This window comes from Acartia tonsa, chromosome 8, assembly GCF_053477335.1.
Source record: "Acartia tonsa isolate MP-2025a chromosome 8, ASM5347733v1, whole genome shotgun sequence".
Taxonomy (NCBI): Eukaryota; Metazoa; Arthropoda; class Copepoda; order Calanoida; family Acartiidae; genus Acartia; species Acartia tonsa.
The window spans coordinates 20,780,923-20,804,588 of record NC_137267.1 but is presented as its reverse complement, the minus strand read 5'-3'; the positions used below and the strand labels follow the sequence as shown (position 1 = coordinate 20,804,588).

At 33.4% G+C, this 23,666-nt stretch overlaps 2 protein-coding genes across 2 annotated transcripts in view; both read right to left on the bottom strand.

The window, feature by feature from the left end:
- The window catches only part of LOC145326519 (uncharacterized), a 71,708-nt gene extending 50,204 nt beyond the window's left edge, over positions 1–21,504 (bottom strand). The window contains exons 1-32 of the mRNA XM_080169890.1: positions 21,326–21,504; positions 20,685–20,902; positions 19,985–20,035; positions 19,740–19,918; positions 18,766–18,892; positions 17,943–18,039; positions 16,528–16,607; positions 15,772–15,838; positions 15,250–15,301; positions 14,472–14,527; positions 14,124–14,176; positions 13,563–13,665; positions 13,072–13,181; positions 12,361–12,428; positions 11,705–11,767; positions 11,103–11,226; positions 10,711–10,809; positions 9,973–10,133; positions 9,343–9,401; positions 8,565–8,697; positions 8,189–8,244; positions 7,633–7,690; positions 7,335–7,408; positions 6,771–6,829; positions 6,004–6,047; positions 5,257–5,333; positions 4,824–4,887; positions 3,886–4,020; positions 3,441–3,502; positions 2,808–2,883; positions 1,574–1,628; positions 1,039–1,126 (exon numbers count right to left, since the gene is read on the bottom strand). Of these exons, the coding sequence (XP_080026016.1) occupies positions 1,039–1,126; positions 1,574–1,628; positions 2,808–2,883; positions 3,441–3,502; positions 3,886–4,020; positions 4,824–4,887; positions 5,257–5,333; positions 6,004–6,047; positions 6,771–6,829; positions 7,335–7,408; positions 7,633–7,690; positions 8,189–8,244; positions 8,565–8,697; positions 9,343–9,401; positions 9,973–10,133; positions 10,711–10,809; positions 11,103–11,226; positions 11,705–11,767; positions 12,361–12,428; positions 13,072–13,181; positions 13,563–13,665; positions 14,124–14,176; positions 14,472–14,527; positions 15,250–15,301; positions 15,772–15,838; positions 16,528–16,607; positions 17,943–18,039; positions 18,766–18,892; positions 19,740–19,918; positions 19,985–20,035; positions 20,685–20,902; positions 21,326–21,504 (2,927 nt within the window). The remainder of the gene's footprint in view (positions 1–1,038; positions 1,127–1,573; positions 1,629–2,807; positions 2,884–3,440; positions 3,503–3,885; positions 4,021–4,823; positions 4,888–5,256; positions 5,334–6,003; positions 6,048–6,770; positions 6,830–7,334; positions 7,409–7,632; positions 7,691–8,188; positions 8,245–8,564; positions 8,698–9,342; positions 9,402–9,972; positions 10,134–10,710; positions 10,810–11,102; positions 11,227–11,704; positions 11,768–12,360; positions 12,429–13,071; positions 13,182–13,562; positions 13,666–14,123; positions 14,177–14,471; positions 14,528–15,249; positions 15,302–15,771; positions 15,839–16,527; positions 16,608–17,942; positions 18,040–18,765; positions 18,893–19,739; positions 19,919–19,984; positions 20,036–20,684; positions 20,903–21,325) is intronic.
- A 339-nt stretch (positions 21,505–21,843) lies between these two features.
- LOC145326518 (uncharacterized) overlaps positions 21,844–23,666 on the bottom strand; it is a 42,185-nt gene continuing 40,362 nt past the window's right edge. The window contains exon 25 of the mRNA XM_080169889.1: positions 21,844–21,919. Within this exon, the coding sequence (XP_080026015.1) occupies positions 21,844–21,919 (76 nt within the window). The remainder of the gene's footprint in view (positions 21,920–23,666) is intronic.

The following is a 23,666-nucleotide window of genomic DNA, read 5'->3' as shown; positions in this document are numbered from 1 at the left end:
ATCCGGCCGGATATCCGGCCATTTTCAATATCCGGCCGGATACCGGATATTGAAACTATCCGGCCGGATATCCGGCTATAACTTTTTTTATATTTTACACCAAAAATCTCTGCTTTTTAAAATTTTATATGGCTATAATTTTCTTTTATTGAAGCTAGAAGAACATTTTTTGAATATGTTTATCTTTATGTAAATTTTATATATGAAATCTCAAAAGTTTATTAATAAATCTTTTTTGCTACTTTAATATCTGGTAATTTAGCCGGTTATCCGGCCGGATATCCGGTAATTTGGCCGGATAACCGGATATTTGCCGGATATCCGGCCGGATACCGGATATCCGGCATTTGAAATCAGCCGGATATCCGGTATCCGGTATCCGGCCAAAAAAGTATCCGGCCCAACCCTAGTTTCAATATCCGGTATCCGGCCGGATATCCGGCCACACCGGATATCCGGCCCAACCCTAATATAGACCAAGGCATAACCAAGTGGGTTCATTTTCACTTTTTCCTACTTGATATAAGAATTATTTCATAGCACAGCTTTTATTTGAAAGTATTACTGGGGTGTATCATGATGTTTCCAACCCCTTACTCCCCTCTTCACCACCAATTTCCCCCCTAGATTTTTGTATAAAGGAGCATAAAAAATAATAATGAAGGTGTTATTGGTTAAAAATGTTTGGTTTCGCTTTGCCCCCCCCCCCCCACTCTGGCAAAACTCTGTACACGCCAACGTGTCTAATGCTCTTCACCTATTGTCACACACCTGCCATATCAGAAGTAAGAATTATTTTTCACGCAACAGTTCGAAACCGATTAATATCCGGTGGATTAGAACCGGTTCTTAGCCATACTGAAAAATTATGTCAAGCATAGAATGATATCCAGTTTTCTACGAATATAAAAATGTAGCATCTCGGGGATAAAAAAATGGTTTTAAACTTATGATTGTACATTTTATATCTTCGGAAAGCTGTTTTAATACTCGACGTAGAGGTTTAACTAGTGGTGCTACTTCTTAAATAAAACTTACGTGTGTCCAGGAACATGATGGACGACGACTTTATAATCCGTGCAATAGTTGGAGGTAGTATATACTACTCTCCCTGGTTCTACAAAATCTAAAATAGAAAAGAAATTGAAAAACAGAAGCTTTTCCGTGATAAAAAAATTGTATCGCTTTTATGTCAACCTGCGTATGTAGTTTTAGTGACAATATACCGTCGATACTATAGCCTTATCCCAAACCATTTAAACCAATGAATTTAATTTGAAGACTAAAGCCCAGTTCACAAAAGATAAAGTTTGACCTCTGGAAATTTTAGGTCGACCTATAAAAGCTTTATGTTGACCGATTTTATAAAGGTATTTGTGGGTTGTACTTGTTTAGGTTGACGTACAGAAAAAAAGTCTACCTTTAAAAGTTATTTATGAACTGGGCACAAGTATGTTTGTTTATTGATATTGGGAAAGTTTATCTTCCATTGTCTTATCCCTAAAGATTCCTAACAATTACTCGTTTAATTCTTTTAGTAAAATGATGAAATATCTTCCGAAAATAAAATTACCCAAAGTTTCATCATCTCCTAGCGGTTCATCAACAAATTCATCTCCTTTTTTTTCCTGAAAAAAAAAATAAAGTTGCTTCAAGTAAAGAAAATCTTTTAAATTCAATTTTAAACTTAAAACCGTGCAGAAAGACCCCCTTAGATTTTGGTTTAAGAGGGGTGTCAAATAACGCAATAGGGTCGTCAAAATTTTTAGTTTGTCTCATGGCAAAACACTGTGCCCGCCACTGATTAAAACTATACAATTTTAAAATCAGCAAGGATGACATGACAACATACGTAAGTAGCGAAGCTGATATTGGTGGTCTTGAAAATTTGATTTTTCATTGATTGAATCTTACACCAGATTATCATGTACTTCAATAAAGTGAACCTTGTAGCGGGCTAAAATAAAGATTCCGCATCTCCCCTCCCCTCCTACTGGATAAACGAACTAACAATAGGAAAATAGCAACCGAAATTGACGCAAATCTTCCCCTTTCATAATATCCACGTATATTCTACATCCATTTAAGAAAGAAAGGGTGGGGGGGGGGGAGGTGGGGGCGTAATGACATCTAAACTTAAACAATGAGCAAACTGGTCTAAATATTGTGCTAGTTTCTTGAAACTTTGTACATAAGCCTAGTCCTAGTAGGTTCTACAACTAAATGAAAAAAAAATCAAAAAATTTTATTTTTAGGTTAGGTTAGGTACGAAAAACCCTGAGGAAATGGGGTTATTAGGCCTTTTTTGGTCTATTTTGATGTAGAAACTTACCTTTAATTGTTTTTTCTTAGATTTTTCCCCATTAATTCACTGTGTCTTTAAACAAGGACATTATTTAAGACGGTTCAGCAAGTCGGCGACCGACCCCAGCGGGCTAGGTGGGTTTTTCGCAGGGGTTAAGTGCATTTTTTCATATTTCGTGTTGTCATAAATCAAATTCAGTCCCAAACTTGCTCAAATAATGTCCTTATGAATAGGCATAATGTATTCAAGCAAAAAAAAACAATAAATATCCCATTTCCGCAGGGTTTTCTTACCTAACCTAAAAATAAAACTTCTTATTTTTTTCATTTAGATAATACCTATATAGGTCTAGGCTTAAGTACCAAGTTTCAAGAATCTAGCTCAATATTTAGACCATTTTGCTAATGGTTTAAGTTTAGATGTCATAACGCCCCCCCCCCCTCTTTAACTTTGAATAAACGCCCTGGATAATTCTGTTGGTTGTTGTTCCTTTCATACTTACCCACATCTTAACATTAGCATGGGTAGCACATTCTGTCAAATTCCAGGATATTTCATAACTATTCCAGTCCAAATCACTAGACAAAATAATGATTTGAATCAGCAAAAAGTTTTAGGTTTGATAGAATTAAAATGAATAATTTTTGGTTGCCGTGGGGCATTTTTACAGTAATTTTTTGTAGACAGTGGCGCGAAGAGGGAAAAAAATATGGAATTATTTTCCTTCTTTCGAACAAGTTTTCAAACGGCATACATTTCAAACGCTTTGTTTCACAAATACCACAATTGTAATAATCGAGATAATGATAATGTCCACCAATACTTTTAATCTACAAAAGGGTTAAATCATAATTTGGGGGGGGGGGGGGCGCATCACCAAAGATCCTTGCTAGGTTCTATACAAACAAAGGCCATTAACTCGTTAAAGGTTTTTTTTAAGCGAAGCTTATCTATAATTAGGGCAGGACCTGCCGTAACAGTTAGCTCTTTTCGTTAATCTAGACTTTGTTTGATGAAATTAAGCACGATTTAGCAAGTAAGAGTTACTCTTCGCTTTGCTTTATTGATGTTATCATCGTTGTTTTAATAAAACTCGATAAAATACTTAATCAAATAAATTCCAAATTGTACTCACTTTATTTCAAGACCTATAGGTAGCTCTGCCTTTCCTACTTTCAGTTTTCTTGTAAATTCTAACAATAACAAATTTCATTGACTTATTTGATTTTAAACAAAACTTATGTGTTAATGTTACATCAGGATTAATGTGTGTATGAACGTCCGCTATGTCGTAACGGTTAAACTGCAAGATACAAAATTTACAAGGAAATTTTACATTCCAGGGAAGGTTTTATCCGTATATAAAAGTAACAAAATATCTGTATGTCTCTCTGTAGCTTATAATCTCTCTAACCGCTACATGGAAGGTTTGTGCCTAATTTGGGGGATAGTACTTCAACCTCCCAAGAATAATCACCCCTGAAAAAAATTTGAACAACTTGATTCAAAATTTCCCTCATGTGCCTCTAGAGCCCTAAAAAGAGCTCTTTTACTTTTTAAAATCAATGCAATTTTCCTAAATGATGTAAATATTCGTCTGGATGTACAGAGGGAGTAATGCGTACATCATAGGTGGTGCACGGTTCCACGGTCTTGTTGAAATCCTTCAACTCAAACAAGGGGATGTTGATCAATAGGTCGTCTTCCGTGTACATCTAAAATAAACAAAGCCAATTTTATCCAAAAGGAGTAAAATAAGATAAGACGAAAAGTGAACATCTAGAGAACCCAGAGCATCATCTGCTTGTAATGGGATGCGATAATCTTACACCCAAGGATATTAGGTTAAGTAACATTCAACAGACAACCAACTCTTTGATTGCACGACCTTTGTCTAAGAAGGCTAACTGTGTATGGGAATGAGTTGCGCCTGTTTATGGACCAAGGCATTAACCTACTCTAATTATTTATGTCGCGCACATGACATAGCATAAATAGGAACTATTTAAACGTCTTTAGTTATAAACATTGTAACTTGATTCCCGTAACAGCTAGGCATAATTTAGAAAACAAAGCAAATCTATAAAAGCATTACCAAAAAAAATTGGCATGTGCATTTTCAACATAATGCCTTTTTAGATATTTGTCATATATTGTTTCATGTTTTTCTTTAAATGGTTATTCCAAGAAAGATTAGGTACCATTAATAAGTCTATTAAGTCTATATGTGAAAGAACGTCGAAATTCAATGCTTTGACTAACAGACCAAAGTTTATATTAGACACGATGTGTATGCCTATCAGCGGCTGAATGCATACGAAACCAGCTTATATCAACAACGAAATTATCATTTTTAAAATCACGAAACCTATACGTTGTTTTCAGCTGTCGTTGGGGGCAACATTTAGTAGAATTTCCTTCCTTTTAACTGCCCCTAAATTACTATTTTAGACTATTTTGCTTGTTGGCTATAAGTATATATACAGTATTCCTGAAACGAAAATAAATTTATATTTACCAGTGGAGCTTTGAAGATTCCTTGCCAACAATCATTTTCTTCGCAAAATTCTATCAAATATTCACTAAAAAAGACAAATAAATAAGATTAGTTTCATGGAAACTGAAGCGTTTTTTTATATGAAAAATATTGAACTACAATTAGAAATGGTCAAGATGCGAAAAAAATTTTGTATTTAGAAACATATGCATCCTTTTTCTTTGCATATAGACATCCAATAACTAAAATCATTTCTATTATTTCTAACTTTTTCTGAAAAAAATTAAATCTGATAAAAAATAGACAAGGTACGCAAAATTTCATCAAACATCATACAACTTTTCCAGATACTGACATCCAATTAACACACTGAATGTCAAATTAATTCAACATGTGATGAATAATGCTTTCTTGATTGATTATGCAGTAATATTTATATAGAGCTTAGTTTTACCTAATGCAAGGTTTGGGTAAAATCCAGGATAAATGAACATTTTCTACTATTCCATCTTCTGATTGTTTAACTGGCATCTATATAGGTAGATTGATTTTGCGAGTTTAGCTTAGGAGATAGATAATAAGAGTATGAAGATTGTGAAATCAGTGAAGATCAAAACTTTCTACCATTCTATCAATCATTTTAATAGCAATGTTAAAATGATAAATTATATAGAGAAGTCATTATTTGACATATGTACCAGGGATCTAAAGGGATAAGACAATCGCCGATAAATTGATGTGTACTCCAAAACATGATACACAAAATTACTCTTTATGTAGTTTAAAATTAGTGGCTGAAACGTTTGAACACTCAACTGAATGAATCAATCAATAAAAATTCAATACAATCCCTAAGGTTGTTAATCAAACGATTAAGAAAACGTTATTTTAAAACTTTGGGGACTAGTGTAATAAACAGCCCATTGTCCCCCCTTCTCTCTCTCTCTCTCTCTCAGTCTATAACTCTCACTCTCTCTCTCTCTCTCTCTCTCTCTCTCTCTCTCTCTCTCTCTCTCTCTCTCTCTCTCTCTCTCTCTCTCTCTCTCTCTCTCTCTCTCTCTCTCTCAGATGTCCATGTGTTTCTTAAGATACCATATAGGTACAAACTTAAAACCTTCGCTTATGTTTGAACCCTAATCCTCCCCCCCCCCCCCTAAAAAAATCGTGAGCACACCCCCTTGTAACATAAAAAATCTGTTACCTTAAAATCCTGTGGCTCGAAAACTAGTTGATCTACTTCATAAGCTTAAATTAAAGATAAATATTGCATAATCTCCAACTTCAATTATAATTATAATCTTAGTTTATTATATATATTATATAAATTTATAGAAGAAATATAAATACATCTAGATAAAAAAAATCCCTTTATTTAATCAATAGTAGCACAACACAATGCAGGAACAAGCCAACAACATTATTGGTTAAAAGGTGTGCAAATTTCTCATTTTATCCATGTAAAACAATTTCTAGCAGTTAAATTTGTAATAATAGACGTTTGCCTGAGAAATCCTATCGTCAAAAACATTCGCCGGTATACGGTAAAAGTTTAAAATTAAGTCACATATACGTCAGCTATAATTCTTATTTAAATTTGACGGATTTTTTTTTGTCTTTTGACCGAGTAGCAAAGAAGTCTATTGATTAGAGAAATGGTTTATTTTATGGTCCTTCTCATAATAATTCACAAGGGTCGTGTAGGTTTAAGCAACAGAAAAAAATTACTACTAAAAACACTATCTACCGTGGTATTATAAATAGATCTTGAGGGATAAGACTGTGGCCAAGAAATTGATGTGCATCATCAATAATAGTCAACATTATTACTAATTCTGTAGATTAAAATTATTGATGGAAAAGTTTTGACACTTTCATTTTGTACCTAACAATCGGGCTTTCATAAAAGCACCCAATATTTGAGTATCATTTTAATTTATTGTCCAATGTCCCATCCCTCCCTGACTTTACCTGAGAAAAGTAAGTCGTCAAATATTGTGTTGTTAACCAATCCCTCCAGAATTTGAAACCTGTATACATATTTTTTAATGATATATTAAGAGAGTAATGCTTTTGGTATTGTGTCATTTTTAGTGAATTTGACCGACTCCTTTAAAAATTTATTAGCCTAGCCTTTGGTTTACTTTACATAGATACATAGAGTTGTGTAAGGCTTATGAAACCCTTACTTTAAGGCTAGCCGTTGACGAGATCTTACTTGACATACATACAATATAATATCAGTTGCTTTAGATTCATTCAGTATATTTATTTGAAAAATGGAATCTAGTGCAGTTCTTGGTAAAATGATTTACCCGATCCTTCTTTTGAGGGGTTAATTTTTTTTATGGGCAATTTCTGTTGGGAGTTGGTGGTAACTGCCCCCAAAAATTGTTATAAACCTTTCCTGGATCTATGAGAACCATATCGGATCAGCAGTTAGCAATATCCTTCAAACAGACACAAAGACATCCTGTTACTTTTATAAAAGGATTATTACACTACTTGAAATAAAATTTAATAAATTGTCCTTACTTGTAAATGGAACAAGTCATAAGATTGTTTACAACTCTTGACAGATATCCACGATTAAAAGCTTCATTGTTAGACTAAAATAGATAGAATAAAATAGATTGATGATTTATTTGATTAATAGATAGATGGATTGAAGTATTTATAAATAGAATAGTTGACAGTTGATGTATCTTGTCAAGAGATTTTAAATTATAGGTATTTTTGCTTTGAAGTTAATTATTTTTGGGAGCTCATTAAACTGTCAATAAAGCAATTTTAACACAAAATAACGATAATTAATTAAAGAAAACTATTTTACCTCGATAATATATTCAGAATATCTTTGCATCTCGCAAGACTTTGGGAAATCACAAATTCTAAATTTTAAATGAATTAAATTTCTTTTGGATCATGTTAGATTTTATCCCCAGAAAGGGAGGGGACAATGAGCTGTTTATTAAATTAGTCCCCAAATTTATATTATTAATTGGCTTAACAATTTGGGGACTTTAGTGAATTTTTATTGGATCGCTCATTAAGTTTAGTGTTCAAACGTTTCATCCACTAATTTTAAACTACAGAAAGGTAATTTTGTGTATCATCATTAGGGATGTACTGCACAATCACATCACATTTTTTGCAACCTATGTATTCTTTTTTATATATAAATTAGGTCGTTTTTAACATACGATTACAATTCAGAGCGCTTTGCGCGCAATTTTACCCACTCTACCTAATTGGTTGATTTTCAATGACCCAATTGAGAGTCAGTGCAAGGACACTGCGAAAGGGAGATACCGTTATTTAACCCCGTCTCTTCTAGTGTTTTACTCTAATCTAAGGAAGATATATTTCTTTACAAGTAAAACAATTACCTTAGAATATATTTTTCAGCGCATTTGTCAGTAAACAAAAACTCTACAGCTGAAGCCTGAATAGAATAACTAATTAGGATAAATATAAGTGATTTTGCACATACTGAAACCCAACATTTTATCATTTTTTTTATTATTATTGATAAAGTGATTAAATTAAAAACAAAAAAATTAATGGCGGAGGATGTTCGACAAGGCACCCTGGGGGAAAGCACTAGCATCATTATATTCCTATAAAGAATATTTGATGTCTATTTTTTATCTGTATGGTTGCATCAAAAGATCTCGCTAACCACTGGATCGATAAAAACATCTTTTACAGTAATTTTTTAAAAACGAAATAAAAAATATTAAAATAAAGAAAACAAAATTTTACCTTTCCAGCAGATCTGACAAGAACATCTTGCTTTGTTAGCCTAGGCACCCGAGCTCCGTCAAATTTAGTTCTAAAACTGTCCACTAGAGGCTCTGATTCAAGAATTCCCATTGATGTATCTTTGAAAAGACTCCTGTAATAAAGAAAAATTCTTGATTTATTCACCTTTCAACAAACTATGAAATTATAACTTAAATGTTAAAAATCTAGAAAAAAAGTGCTAGGTTTTAAAGTTATTTAATTAAACTAAAAAACAAAGTCGCTAAGAAAAGGATAATATTCACATATTTTACGAAATGAAATCATCTAGAATGTTTCTAACTTGGTATTGACTGTAAATTTTATTGATCTTTATAGTTATGTTTCCCGTTAAGCTTTTCGACAGCTTACAAATTTGGTGGCAAAGAATGGGGTTTTCAAACGATTCCACCAACAATTTTAGCTTCACGAGAGGTTAGTTTTTGGGGGTATGTCAACTAAAGATCCAAAATGACTTGATTTTTTTTTATCCTGTTGGGTAGGTACGTAGCCATTCGTCCTGCTTTAGAAGAAACAGATGATGACTCTATGGTGCTTGGTGTCGATTAGGGTTATAGACCTATCTACAAACCTAGAAACATACCCCGTGTCTTATGACTTACAATGAGTTGCGCCTGTTTTGGCCCAAGGCATTTCCCCGAATCTCACTATTTATGTCGCGCTCCTGACATAGCAGCAGTAGGAACCATTTTAAACAAACGCCTTTCCTTAAGACGCGTTAAAACAAAGTGTAGTTTACCTTATTTCCACAGTGTAGATAGTACAGGAATCAAGCTTATCCAAAATATAATCTGCATCCTAAAAATTTTAGAAAAAAGGAACAAGTATGATAACATACACAGGCAACCAAGTATGTAAAGTAAATATGTTACTAAAATATCAAGAAAAGCCGGACCGACCAAGTAACGTACAAAATAGATTCATGCATATTGCCTAGTAATCAGAAGAATCTTCTTACTGAATTTTGAAAGCCTATTGCATACAACGACTGAGCAAATTTATTGGAATCATAAAAAAAATCTGCTGTTTATCTTAAAAACAGCTGAGTAAATAATATTTTCTCTTAAAATTCAATGTCATCTAGAGGTATATACTACGTATTCAAATTGTTGTATGTATTTTTGTTTCGGGAATCTTCACAAAAAATGAAGAAATAAAGAAAAGGTAGTAGTACAAAGATTCTCAAAAAATCAGCCATGTGACGTCATAAAAATGAGGGATTATAATTCTCTTTTTAGGGGTTTTCTTCCCCACTGCTCCTCTCATTTCCCTCATTTTTATGACGTCACATAGCTGATTGTTGAGACATTTTTTTCTACTAAAAGAAAAGGAAAAGGGAGAGGGACAACATTAAAAATGAGAACAATACCTCATAAAATTTATAAGATTGGTCAATAATTCTTTCATCAACAAAGTTAGATAATTTCATCTGTTCAATCATATCTTCAGTTATAGAATCATCAATCCGATAATCCATGTTTTCTAGAAGATGTTGGAATGGATTTAATCGCTTTACTGACAGCTTGTGCCCTAAAGTAAAATAAAATCATTAACAATCTATTTTTCCATCCATCTATTTAACTTTCTCTCTTTCTCTCTCTCTCTCTCACACTTTCGTTTAGCTCTCTTTCTCCATCTATATATCTTTACATGCATACCTGTAACACACTGATTAGCCACCCCTCACTCTATCTATCTATCTATACACTCATACCTGTAACACACTGATTAGCCACCCCCACTCTATATATCTATCTATACACTCATACCTGTAACACACTGATTAGCCACCCCTCACTCTATATATCTATCTATACACTCATACCTGTAACACACTGATTAGCCACCCCCACTCTATATATCTATCTATACACTCATACCTGTAACACACTGATTAGCCACCCCTCACTCTATCTATCTATCTATCTATACACTCATACCTGTAACACACTAATTAGCCACCCCCAACTCTATATATCTATCTATACACTCAAACCTGTAACACACTGATTAGCCACCCCCCACTCTATATATCTATCTATACACTCATACCTGTAACACACTGATTAGCCACCCCCACTCTATCTATCTATCTATACACGCATACCTGTAACACACTGATTAGCCACCCCCCACTCCAGATGAACTGAATGGACATCATGAAATATTGCCGTACTCTGTCCTATCCTCTGTGGTGGAATGATACCTAGAATATTAAGAATAGAGGGATGGATAATAGACTATAAACGCCTATAGTAGTAAGTCAATATTTGAAGTAAGACATATCTCTTTACTGGGAGAGTGTAAACAATTTTAAAAATTAGATAGGGTTTTTTTATCCTTCCGTTTGTATTTTTTTACTATTTACGAGTGTTTAGATTTATTTAGTTGTTTTGGGTCCATTGTGTATTGTATTTCAAGCGTACAACTGGTCTTTAAATTCACCAGGGGCGTAGGAACTGTATGAATGTTGAGTTGCTGTGATACTAAAGAACCAACCTGGAATCATTGTGAACTGTTTTGTGAAACTTTTTGTCCATAGGGTAGAGAAAATATTGATAGAATAATCATTACAGTTGATTATGGGGACTAAATCATGGGATGGAAGGTTCGAAAGGTCAACCTAAGAAATAAAATTGAATTTATATTTTATAGATTTTTGATTTTTTAATATTCAAATAAACCAGGGATCGGAAGCCGCGCGTAAGCCGCGTGTAAGCCTCAGTAAAACCGTCATTTTATCACTATAAAAGTTAGCTGGATGTATAAAACTGTCTATTTAGTAGACAATCCTTCTTTCAAAAATTTCTTTTTCTGCTCACAAGCAGGTTTAAAACTGAGGCTTATGCGCGGCTGGGGCGCGGCTTCCGAACCCTGAAATAAACTATTACTAAAATGCGCGATAAATCTTAATGAATGAGAAATTAATGAACTTCCACAAATAACTCATTTTGTAGATTAAAATAACTGATCAGTCATTAAAAGTACCCAAAGCTTTTTAAGCCAAGAAATAAAATATCGTTGTTATTAAATTTGGGTTCTAGAGTCCTTGTTCCACCCAAAACATAAACATTTATTGTATACTATTATCATATTGTTACCTCGACTTTGTCACCAATTTGTTGTTTTGTTGTTATATTGATAGCTTCAGAACATAACTCATTCTAAAAATGTTAGATCATAGAAAGAAAACGAAGTATTTTCGTCGTATTTTTACAGTAGCTTTTGATAGGTTATTTTAGGTTAGGGTAGGTTATGTATAATGTATATGTTAATAATATTGCCCCGCAGTGTTAGGAAACTGGCCCGGTAGGGTTAGGGCCCCCCACAGGGGCTAGAAATAGGAGAACAGCTACTGTAAAAATACGACGAAACCCACTACTTCGTTTTCTTTCCTTGATCTAAAATGTTTAAATTAAAAAATGTCTATAGCTTTCCTTCAGAAAAAAAGCAGTTTCTTATAAATATTTCCTTTCAATTTTATACATTACTGTAAACTGCATACAATGAAAATTAAACATTAAACAATAAAGATTATTTTAAAGCCAAATTAACTCTAAGGTTAAACACATTAAATATTTTTTGAAACGAAGTACTGGAAAGTGTCATGTGTGACGTCATTAAGATACGTCTAAATCCATCTCTATTTTAAGGGTATCCTTTCCCACTTCTCCTCCCATCCCTCCTTGTAAGATGTATTTTTATTACGTCACACATGACACTTTCTTCCAGTACTTGTTTTTAAAACACGGATTACCTGGCAGATCTTAAACAGGTAGTGTGGAATACAAGGATAAGTATGGACCCAACTAGCATAGACAGTACCTTAAAAGGTTACATTACTTTAACTTTTATGAAATCTTTAGGTAAAGAAAAAGCCAAAATCTTATCATGTGACTTTTTGATGATTAAATGAAATTTTAACTGTAGCAAAATTTGATTATACTAGCGGCTACGCCCCCTAGAGGCCTCTAGGGGCACTTGAGAAGGAGAATTTTTTTTCGGGGGGGAGGGGGGGTAGGCCCCTCCTCATTTTTAATTTAGGTTTAAAAAATTCAAAACAAAAAAAAATTCGGGGGGGGGGGGATTTTTTATTTTTGTTGGGGGGTTGGGGGTGTCCCACCTTTTCGGGACCTATGAGAAGCTACCCTGTTAAGGAGAACCCGATCGGTTCAGCAGTTAGCGAGATCCTTCGGTACAGACACACAAACACACACAGACATCCTGTTACTTTAGTATAAGGATGTACATCGTCTGGCTGAGTAGTAGAAGTAGAAACTAATTAATCTCTTTAATATGACGTAGTGAAGGATATTCTATACCCCCCCCCCCCCCCCCTCCTCCTCCCGGCAGCTAATAGACATACAATTCTACCCAGCATAGCATATGATTGTCAGTTCTTTAAGCCAAAGTTGCCTAATAGTGTCCAGGGATAACACCACCGTTTCGGAGATCATAATGAACTAACCTATAGCATCCGATGTCTCTGACTTGGGAGAAAGTTGAACGTGTGTGATGGTGAAATCGTCCAATTCCATTTCAACCTTCTCGTTCTGACGGGATATGTACTCAAATGTACTGCAAATAAGGTCAATCAAGTTAATAAGTAGCGCAGCGCAGTTATTAGTTAAACAACATGTTGCTTTTACACAAAGTGCATGTAGGTTTTTTTTTCCTATGCCGGAGAGGCTTTACTAGCGATTCCCTCACCCTGCGGGGCTACCAAGTGCCCAATATAACCTAACCTAACCTGACTTAAAATAATAAAGAAAAGAAACAAACTACCCCTTTTCTTATTTTCAATTTATTTCAAATTTAAGGGGGAGCCGGTTTGCATCAGTTATCTACGGTGTTCTTTGTATAAAAGTGCAAAAAAATTTAAACAAATTATATTGTAAGTAACAAATGTCATATTTAGTGATTTATTATCAATTCATGCAACAAAGATGTAAAATTTACCTTGCTTCATGTTTATTTTTGTCAGAGTTCCCCTTCTTTACAGTGAAATTATAAACTGTACAATCCTCCAGTGTTATGTTGCTGCTATAAACACCAAATTTCCCTAAAATAATCGATAATTAGTTAAATATTACTTAACAGGAATTGATTTTTCTTATAAACTACTAGCGTCTGCTACGCTTGACATGAAATAGCCGAAAACCATCCTGGGATCAATGTGCATCTTTTTTAAAATAGAGAACTTAATCGGTTCAGTGATAATCCAAGCTATTGACCAAAAATCTTACTTAGTAGAATGGTAGATTTGCAAAGACGAAGAAAGTCGCTCAAAAAAATCTGACGTCATAAAAAATGAGGGATGAGGAGATGAGGAGTGGGAAAGAAATCTTCTAGATTTGTTTTAATACAAAATATTTCTAAGGAGGTATTTGGGTTTCTATTGAAATGATAGGTTTACTTCCTAAAAATACATTTTCTACCTAACTAATCAATTTTAAAACAAAACTTAAATGTGACAGATCTAAAATCTAGTGGCCGAGGCATTTAAAATATAAGAATTACCTTTCTTGGTAAAATCAGGAACAAAACTCAAAGTATCTTCCTCAGTGCAATTGCTAAATTATATTCTAGATTTCAATGTAGAATTTTTTCTTAATTTTTACTCTCATAAAACATAAAAGTATTATTACATTCAATCCATTAGTATCAAAGCTATTAGCCTATTAATATCAAACATAAAGCGTAATATTTATTGAATGTGAATTTGGTCCATTTTTTGTATAAAATCTAGTATTGAAGAAAAAGACAGAATTGGGATTTACAAATAGACTTAAAGATTGTACCATGCATAAATCCCAACAATACAAAATTTTGGTACTATTTGTACATAATTGTCCTTGTTTATTTTACCTTAGGCAATCAGCTGTAACCTCATAGCTCTCCTTCTCGCAACCATCCCATTCAACCTTACAAATAAAAAGCATTTATTACGGACTTTCTTTTGTAGTAGCGAAGCTTATCTTTGATTAGGGTATTTAATTATAAGTTTATAAGTATAACGTTTATATTAATTACTTAAACAAGGATGAAAATATCCATAAAAGCTAAGCTCTTAAACGGTAGGGCAAACGAACATTAACACTTGTAGAGTGTCAGGACTAAATAATTAGAATATAAATGTATAAAAGTCGAAACAAATTTGTAAGTAAATTTGTTTAAGAACATATTTATTACATTTTTAAGACTTGATTATAGAGATACCTCGCTTATAACATTGCACTTTGTCCCAGGAATCAGTATTCCAAAAATCAGATCAATCGGATAATTATATCAATCAAAATTTGTTGTTAAAAAAAGTTAAAAATCGTAATGTTTAAAATGGACGTACGGATATTCTGGTAATGATTATAGAGTTGCTAAGCTTTCTAAATCGTATATAGCTATTACAGAAATCACCATACAAAGTTTGAAATCTATAGAAAAATTCTAACATGCCAAAAAACCTATCCGTTACAGACGGACGGATGGATCGACCCTAATTATCGAAAAGCTTCGCTTTTAAACATTCTCTAGTCTCTCGATGCATTAAAGTAAAGATATTTTTTTGTCTGCTATGGGTCAATCATAAATAAGGAAAAGATTATTTTTCTAGAATTACATATATGGAAAAGTATGTTATAATGTTTACCTCATAATAGGATAATAACACATTCTTTGTGACTTTTGGTGTTTTCCAGGATCTAAATGGAATTATTCACAATTATCACAAATATCTTTTGACCATTTTAAAGATTACAATTAGTAATTTGACTGCCTTAATAATACATTCACACTGTCTCATATTCATCCTTATACTAAAGTAACAGGATGTTTGTTTGTCTGTGTGTTTGTTTGTACCGAAGGATCTCGCTAACCGCTGAACTGATCGGGTTCTCTTTAACAGGGTAGCTTCTCATAGGTCCCAGGAAGGTTTATTTTGGGGAAGGGTACCACCACCCTCCCAAGAGAAATCGCCCCTAGAAAAAAATCCCCCCCGAAAAAAAAATTATTTTTTACTAAATTTAAAAACGGGGGGAGGGGGTACTCCCCCCCCCAAAAAAAAAAATTAAAATCTAAAATAATAATTTGGGTTATCAAATTCGACTCAAGCCCTCCTCAATCACCCCCTAGAGGCCTCTAGGGGCGTAGCCGCTAGTATTAGATAACTCACCCATTATTGATGCACTTGCAGGTTGTCTTGAATCTTTTTTCTGCCTTAAACGATTTTCCCTGCACCTACATTTCAATTTAATACAATACAAAAAAAATTTATAGAAGCTGCCTCACAAAAAAACTAGAAATAATTGGTCACTCCTTTAAGAGATCTTAATGGACACGCACACTCAATGACACCCAGTCACTAAATAATAGGATAGGTAAATAAGAACTTATCTCCATCCAATTATAATCTTTTATTATATATAAAAGAAAAAAAATAAAATTTACATCATTTAGAATTATCTTTTTTTAAATCAAGACGTTTTCAATATTTCTTTGCTATAGAAAAATACAATTCTTTTGTAGTTTTGCAAAATATAAAATAGCTAAAAACCCTTCCATTCCTGAAATCGTAAACTTTCAGAGAGAGAGAGAGAGGGGACAATGGGCTGTTTATACTAATCATAAGATAACGTTTTCTTATTTGTTGACTAAAACTTCCAGGACTTTTTGAATTATGATTTGTTGATTCATTTAAGTGAGTGTTCAAACGTTTCAACCACTAATTATAATCTACAGAAAGCGTAATTTTGTTTATCATTATTTTGGATGTATATCAATTTATCGGCCAATGTCTTTATCCCTTAGATCCCCAGTAAACTTTCAATCAAAGCCATTTTTATGATCCTTAAAGGAAATGACAAACCGAGAGACAACCTGCTACTATATGAAGATAGAAAGGTTTATGCTTTATTGTCATTGTATTCCTCTGGTTCTGTTTGCACAACAACTTTATAATCTGTGCAGGTTTCTAGTTTTGTCTCTAGAGTGTTCTCTAGTACTGTTTTCCTAAAAATACATCCTATTATATAAAGTATTAAGGTTTTTTTTGTCCGTAGCTTAAGATTTCGATAACTACTGAACCGATTAAGTTCTCCATTCTATGGAAGCTTCTTATATGTCTCTGTATGGTTTTAGGCTAGTTAATGTAAGTATCTAAGTTTGGTTTAAGGCTATTTTCCTATTTCCTTCCACCTTAGAGCAGAGAGCTCCTAGATGCTAGGAGCGCAGCCGCTAGTTAACAATAAAATAAAACGAAACAATGACAAAATCTTTAAGAAGCAAAGCTTAAAAATCATGGATAAACAATGGACAGATGTCCAGTGATCATGAAAAGAGAGAAAAAGTTGAATAAAGAAAAAGAAAGAAGGATATGATACATAACAGAAAATCATGAAACCTTTATAAAAATGAACAGAACATACTATGTTTTTGTAGTATTACCGATCGATTGACGGTCTAAATTAGTTGTACACTAGAGCTCTTTGAAAAAGGAAAGATTCACAAATAAAAAAATCAGAATTCTATCTGAAGTTGCTGCTGAGAAAATAATATTTTCAATATAGTGTTGATAGCTGACGGACAGATGGTTAGACAAAATAAATTATAGAGTAGCTTCACTACTTATAAAACTTGTAATAATATCAAAGAAAACCAGCGGTACAGACAGAAACAGTAAGGAAAGATAACATTTATTGTTGCAATTGAACAGGCAAGAATAGAAGATTTTTAAAGTGTGAAAAAAATTACGCAATACTGGCCTATCGTTGGTCAATTAAAATGTTTACTTGCCTGCTATTAGTAATTTAGTCAGTGTATTTGCCTATCTTTGGTCATTTGTATTGAATGACGTCATTTTTTAAATAGGCACTATAAGCAACTTTTAAGGAATACTATATGAGGTCATATTGACTCCCCCGGGCCCCCCCCCCCCCCCCTCCACAAAACATCTTATCTTAAGTATCAAGCATTAGAAAACAGCTAAAGGAGGTAAAACAGCTCAATAGTAGCTGAATATCCATGTGGATATTCAACTAACATAGGGGGAAAGTATGGATATTCAACTAACATAGGGGGAAAGTATGGATATTCAACTAACATAGGGGGAAAGTATGGATATTCAACTAACATAGGGGGAAAAAATGGATATTCAACTAACATAGGGGGAAAGTATTAATATTCAACTACTCTTGGGAAATATGTGTGGATACTCAACTACTATTGGGGAATTCGTAGACATTCAAGTACTAACAAAGCCGGTAAAACTTTTAAAATCTCTTGTTATAACGCAATTCGGGCCTAGATTCAAAACTGTAAATATGCTGCATTCACTTTGTTCCCTACCTTTGAACAAGTTGCCATTGCTTATTAGAAGGCTCTGCACCGCTTCCCTCGTGATGATTATCTCCACCACTCCCATCAAAATAACTTTCTTCTTCTGCTATAATAAAAATAATATCTTTAAAGATTTAATTTAATTTTTATAATAGTAACAGGATGTCTGACAGTCTGTTTGTAGCGAGTGATCTCGGTAACCGCTAAATCGATACAGTACAGTTCTCCTTTACAGTAAGTATTCAGTATTACAGTATTACATATTACAGTAATACAAAAGGCCTATAACTTTTTGGGGTGAAGGAATCTCTCATCCCAAGAGAAATTGTAATTGCCAAAAAAATAACCCATTCCCCTAAAAAAATTATAAATTTTCTTCTTAAAACTAAAATTTAAATTTGAGTGTTGGCTAACTCACCATTCCCTTAAATAGATCCCATCATGGCATACGTTTATTATTACCTACATTTACATTTGTTATTATTAGTACAGAACATCCTAGCAACCAACACAAGTTACTTGTAGAGTAGTATCCCTTCACTAAAACTAAATCCTAAATCTAGTAAAAGAATCTCTGTGTGTTGTCTGTCTGTCTGTACTGAAGGATCTCGCTAACTGCTTAACAGATATGGTTCTCCTTTAAAGTATAGAGTCTCAAAGATCCTGGGAAGGTTTATAGCTATTTGGGGGAAGGGTACCATCATCCTCCAAAGATAAATCGCCAAAAATCAGAAAATATAAAAAGCGCCGCCTTGCGTTTATTGTTTGGTAAACAGCTGATCTTAACATAGATTGAAAAGAATACATGTGCCCCAGGAGGCCTCTAGCTAACCTGGTTCAGAATCAGAGAGGCCAAGAATATCATAAACACTTTGTCCCTGGTCATCATCTCTTTCAATCTCATTATCATCAATAGCAGGATAGTCTTCAATTTCATCATTGCTTGACAATAACTCATCCTTCAGAGTAGGGAATACTTTGTTTTTTTTTTTATGCAGGGATCTAAAGGGATGAGACAATGTCCGAAAAATGATGTACATCCCATTCCCCAATGTTAATAAACAATTTACCCCATCAATATATTAAAGTTAAATATTGAAACCAATCAAATTCATTAAAAGTCCCCAAAGTTATAAAGCCAACGATTAAGAAAATCAAACTTTGGGGACTAGTGTAATAAAAAACCCAATGTCCCTCTCTCTCTCTCTCTCTCTCTCTCTCTCTCTCTCTCTCTCTCTCTCTCTCTCTCTCTCTCTCTCTCTCTCTCTCTCTCTCTCTCTCTCTCTCTCTCTCTCTCTCTCTCTCTCTCTCTCTCTCTCTCTCTCTCTCTCTCTCTCTCTCTCTCTGATTTTTATGAGTTAAGCTTCTCTAAAATATTCTAAATATAATTACTTGGATGTTGCACCATATTTTTGGCTACTCTAATAAAATAGTCCTTACTAGGTGGCTAATATAATGATACTCCCCATCCACCCCAATTACCCCATCCCCTCCCCTCCTACTCGATGATGACTAAAGTAGCAACCTAAGAAGACGACAAAATTTCCTCTATCATAAAACCAAGTATATTATGAACATTTATATGTCCATCATCATTCATCAAGGGTATCCAGAAAAAAAAATTTAATCTGCAAAGTTTGAAAGTCAGCTTATTCATTTGAAATTATGATTTACCTGGCTGCTGTTTAAGTTATTCTTATGAAATTCCTTGTGAAGTTTCCCCTAACAAAGTTTTTAAAATTAAATGATTTTTCCAAAAATCTATGTTTTGAATCTTATGTCATTTGTCATTCTTTTACAACCAACTTCTGATTGCATGACGTTTTTCTTTATGTCTTGACTATAGCCTTTTTGGTATTGGGAAGATGACCGGTTCGATTCTGTTTTAAAGCTAAGTATCCATTCCTGAGGCATGTTGGTATACAGTTCATCAGCTGGTAAATTTTCATACTCCTCATTCACATAACTGTAACTACTTTCATCATCTAATTGTAAAATATCTTCAATAGATGCAAAGTTATCTTTAAATGAGTGGAATGTTTTAGAATTACCCTCGGTGGACGCTGAGCGTTTTCGCCTTCCCCACCACGAGCTTTCAGAGTCTAAAAAAGAAAATATTTATTAAAAATAAATTTTAAAGTATTATTATGTCCAAAGTAAGCGACTCAGCGAGATAATATAAAAGTTATGAAATTTAGATCTAGGAGGGATTGGGCATTGGTCTATGAATTAAATAGTTACCATCTTATCTTATCCATTGCATTGGCTCAAAAACTTTGGGTACTTTTATTGCAATAAATTGTGAAGCTCAAACTAATAATATTCTACTCAGCAGAATTAATAATCTTGTGTATCATCATTGGGGGTGTTTACTAATTCATTGTCCATCGTCTTAACCCTGCAATACGTTGTAGTAAAGACAGTAAATTGACAAAGTAAAATTAAAGTCCTAAGAATAACAAATAACTTAAAGTTAGGGCGCCATATTGATGATTGTTTTTGATGATTTATTTACAATAAAAATAAACAGTTTCTCAAAATCAGCATTGTGACTTTACAAAAATGAGGGAGATGAGAGGAGAACTGGGAAAGAAAACCCCTAAAAAAGAGATGGATAACCCCTCATTTTTATGACGTCACATGGCTGGTTTTGAGACACTATGTAAAATACTTCTTTTTTCATTTGATTTTTGTTATTGCTGCGCTACTGGCCTTGTTGGCGGCTAATGCGCCCTGGTAAATAATTAGTACCTTCATCATCACTGTTGGAACTTTCAGATGAATCTTTTTCATCAACCACATCATTATCATTTTCATCACTGACATTGTCATCATTATCATCAGCCAAGCTCTCTACACTATCAACAGACAAGGCAGTAATAGGCAATAATTGACTAGCATCACTCATAGCATTCTCAGTGACAGGACTAATATCAATGTCTAGATCATATTCATTCTCATATTCACCACTATTCATGGAAAGGTATAAAGATTCTTCTAAATGTCTAAGGAAAATATAATATTTAAGGAAAGATTTAAGAACTGATTCTCAAAAGTGTTTATTTGTATCAATCATATATTCTAAAGAAGTAGGTTTTATGCAATTTTAAGGGAGGGGTGGGTGGTTTAGGTAATATTCCAAATGATAGTCACAGTCACCCTCACCCTCCTCCCCCCAAAAAAGGTTATTTTATTATTTTTAGAAAATAAATGTAACAATTTTATTTAATTTTTTTTTTTGGGGGGGGGGGGGGGGAGGTTAAAGTCTCTAAAGTTACAAAAGTATAACTAAATCGTATAAATAATGACAATTTTTGTTTGTAATTGGAAGATTTTTGAGAAGCTGCACTACAAAAAACTATCTGACTGTATTGAATTTAGAATCTTTATACCTTTCACTGACAACTTTACTAGAAGCAGGAGGACTATTTTCAATATCAACTGCAGGACTAGTTTCAACAAATTCAGACTCAAAATACTCATCATCTATAGCAGACAGTCTAGCAGTGTTTACTTCGTCTATTTCTGCCTGACCATGACAAAAAACACATTTTACAAACAAAAAAAACATGCATAAAAAATTTTAAAAAACAAAAAAAATTAGAATAGATTTTCGAACAATGTTATAATTACGTTTTTAAAATATTGGCAATAAATTGGATGTACAAAGGTGCTTTAAACGGGTTGTTAACACCGCTGAATTAGGGAAATCTACATTTCACATGACAGACTTTTTTAGGTATAGTCCCTTTCGTGACATCGCCTCCTAAAGAGCGTTTCGTCGTATTTTCACAGTAGCTTTTCTTCTTGCGGAGCAATTATCTAACCTATTCTATCCTAAAATAACCTATCGAAAGCTACTGTGAAAAAAAGACGAAACGCCCCTAAAAAGGGAATGTCACAAAAAGGACTATGCCCCAATTTTCAAATTTAAAGTAAAATGTTTTCCCTTAAAAGAAGTTTTTTCATGTTCAGATTCTATCTCTATAATAAAACAACCATTTCGACTTTAGACAAAAGATGTAATATATCAATAAAAAACAATAAAGAAAACATAAAAGATGACAATACATAAAAAAAAACATGCTAAAATAATGCGTAATAAATCTCCAGGGGTTTATGCTAAATGGTTTAAGGCTAAATAATACTTTTTCCCCTTCCTTCCATCAAAAAAAAACTTTAATATTTGCTGTAGATTTTTTATGGGTGAGGGGGGGGGTAGTATTTGTCTCCTTCTTCCTTAAACGTTCCTTCATCCAATAGAATCATAAAGAAACTTCATAGAAAAGTGTAAAACTATCAATCCAGCCGTTTTACAGTCTAATTTTGCGATTTATCCTTGAAAAAATAGGGAAAAATCATTTAGATTTGCAGATTTTTTGTATTACAATGTGGAATCATGTTACATGCAAAATTTGGGATTTTGTTCAATGTCAATTGTTATCAGGGATTGAGAGAAAGGTAACTAAAATTATAATTATCTTGCTATTCTCCAACTTTTTATATCTAAAGTTTTATCAATGAATATTGAATAGTGATATTTTTTAATGTGCCTTGAAAAAATGACGGCATACAATACAAATGGGCAATGGAAGGCAAATACACAAACTAAAATACCAATGGCAGGCCAGTATAAATTTTATTAGACCAATGGTAGGCCAGTATGACGTCATTTTTTATAGGCACTGTAGAAAGCTGCATGAATAGTACACTGGTCTTGTAAACATTAAGTAGACCCATTTATGAATAAAAAAATCATGAAGGGCTATTACTTTTAATTTATATTTGAAAATATGGAAATATATTTTTTCATGTTTATGCAATATCCTTTGTCCATGCTGCTTTGTCAATGATATTGTTTATCATTATTTTGCATCTTAATTGTTTGCATATTGAATTTTAATTCCATAATTTTAGCAAGTTTTCCTAACATTACATTCAATAATTACGTGCCTTTAGCCATACCTTTCACTGGACCACCGTACCCCTCCCCTCTCCTTCCAATTTTTGTTGAAGACAAATTTGTTTAGCCCCATCGGGTATGGGGGTTATAACCCAGCCTGCAGGACCCTATTTCTAAGAGAAACTAAAATTGCGGGCTCTTGTGATTCTTACTTAACAGTTAGGGAGTTGAATCCATTTTTATAGAAGCAGAAATATAATCTATGATTATGGTTTGGACCCTCTAAAACTGTAATCTACCCTTCCACTTTCCCCTCTCTTGGTGAAGATATCTTCAACGCCGATACGATTTTTGAAATATAAGATTCCACTTTTGTCTCTCTTGTTGAAGATATCTTCACCAAGAGAGGCAAAAATGGAATCTTAAATTTCAAAAATCGTATCGGCGTTGAAGATATCTTCACCAAGAGAGGGGAAAGTGGAATCTTACATTTCAAAAATCGTATCGGCGTTGAAGATATCTTCACCAAGAGAAGGGAAAGTAGAATCTTAGATTTCAAAAATCGTATCGGCGTTGAAGATATCTTCACCAAGAGAGGGGAAAGTGGAAAGGTAGATTACAGTTTTAGAGAGTCCAAACCATAATCATAGATTATATTTCTGCTTCTATAAAAATGGATTCAACTCCCTAACTGCTTAACATTATTAACTTTATAAATAATACATGTTTGTTTATATTTCGTATGCGATATAAGGTAAACAATAATTTTTATCTTATTTTCATACTTCAATTGCATAATTTGTTAGTGCCATCAAATTTATGCTTAATAC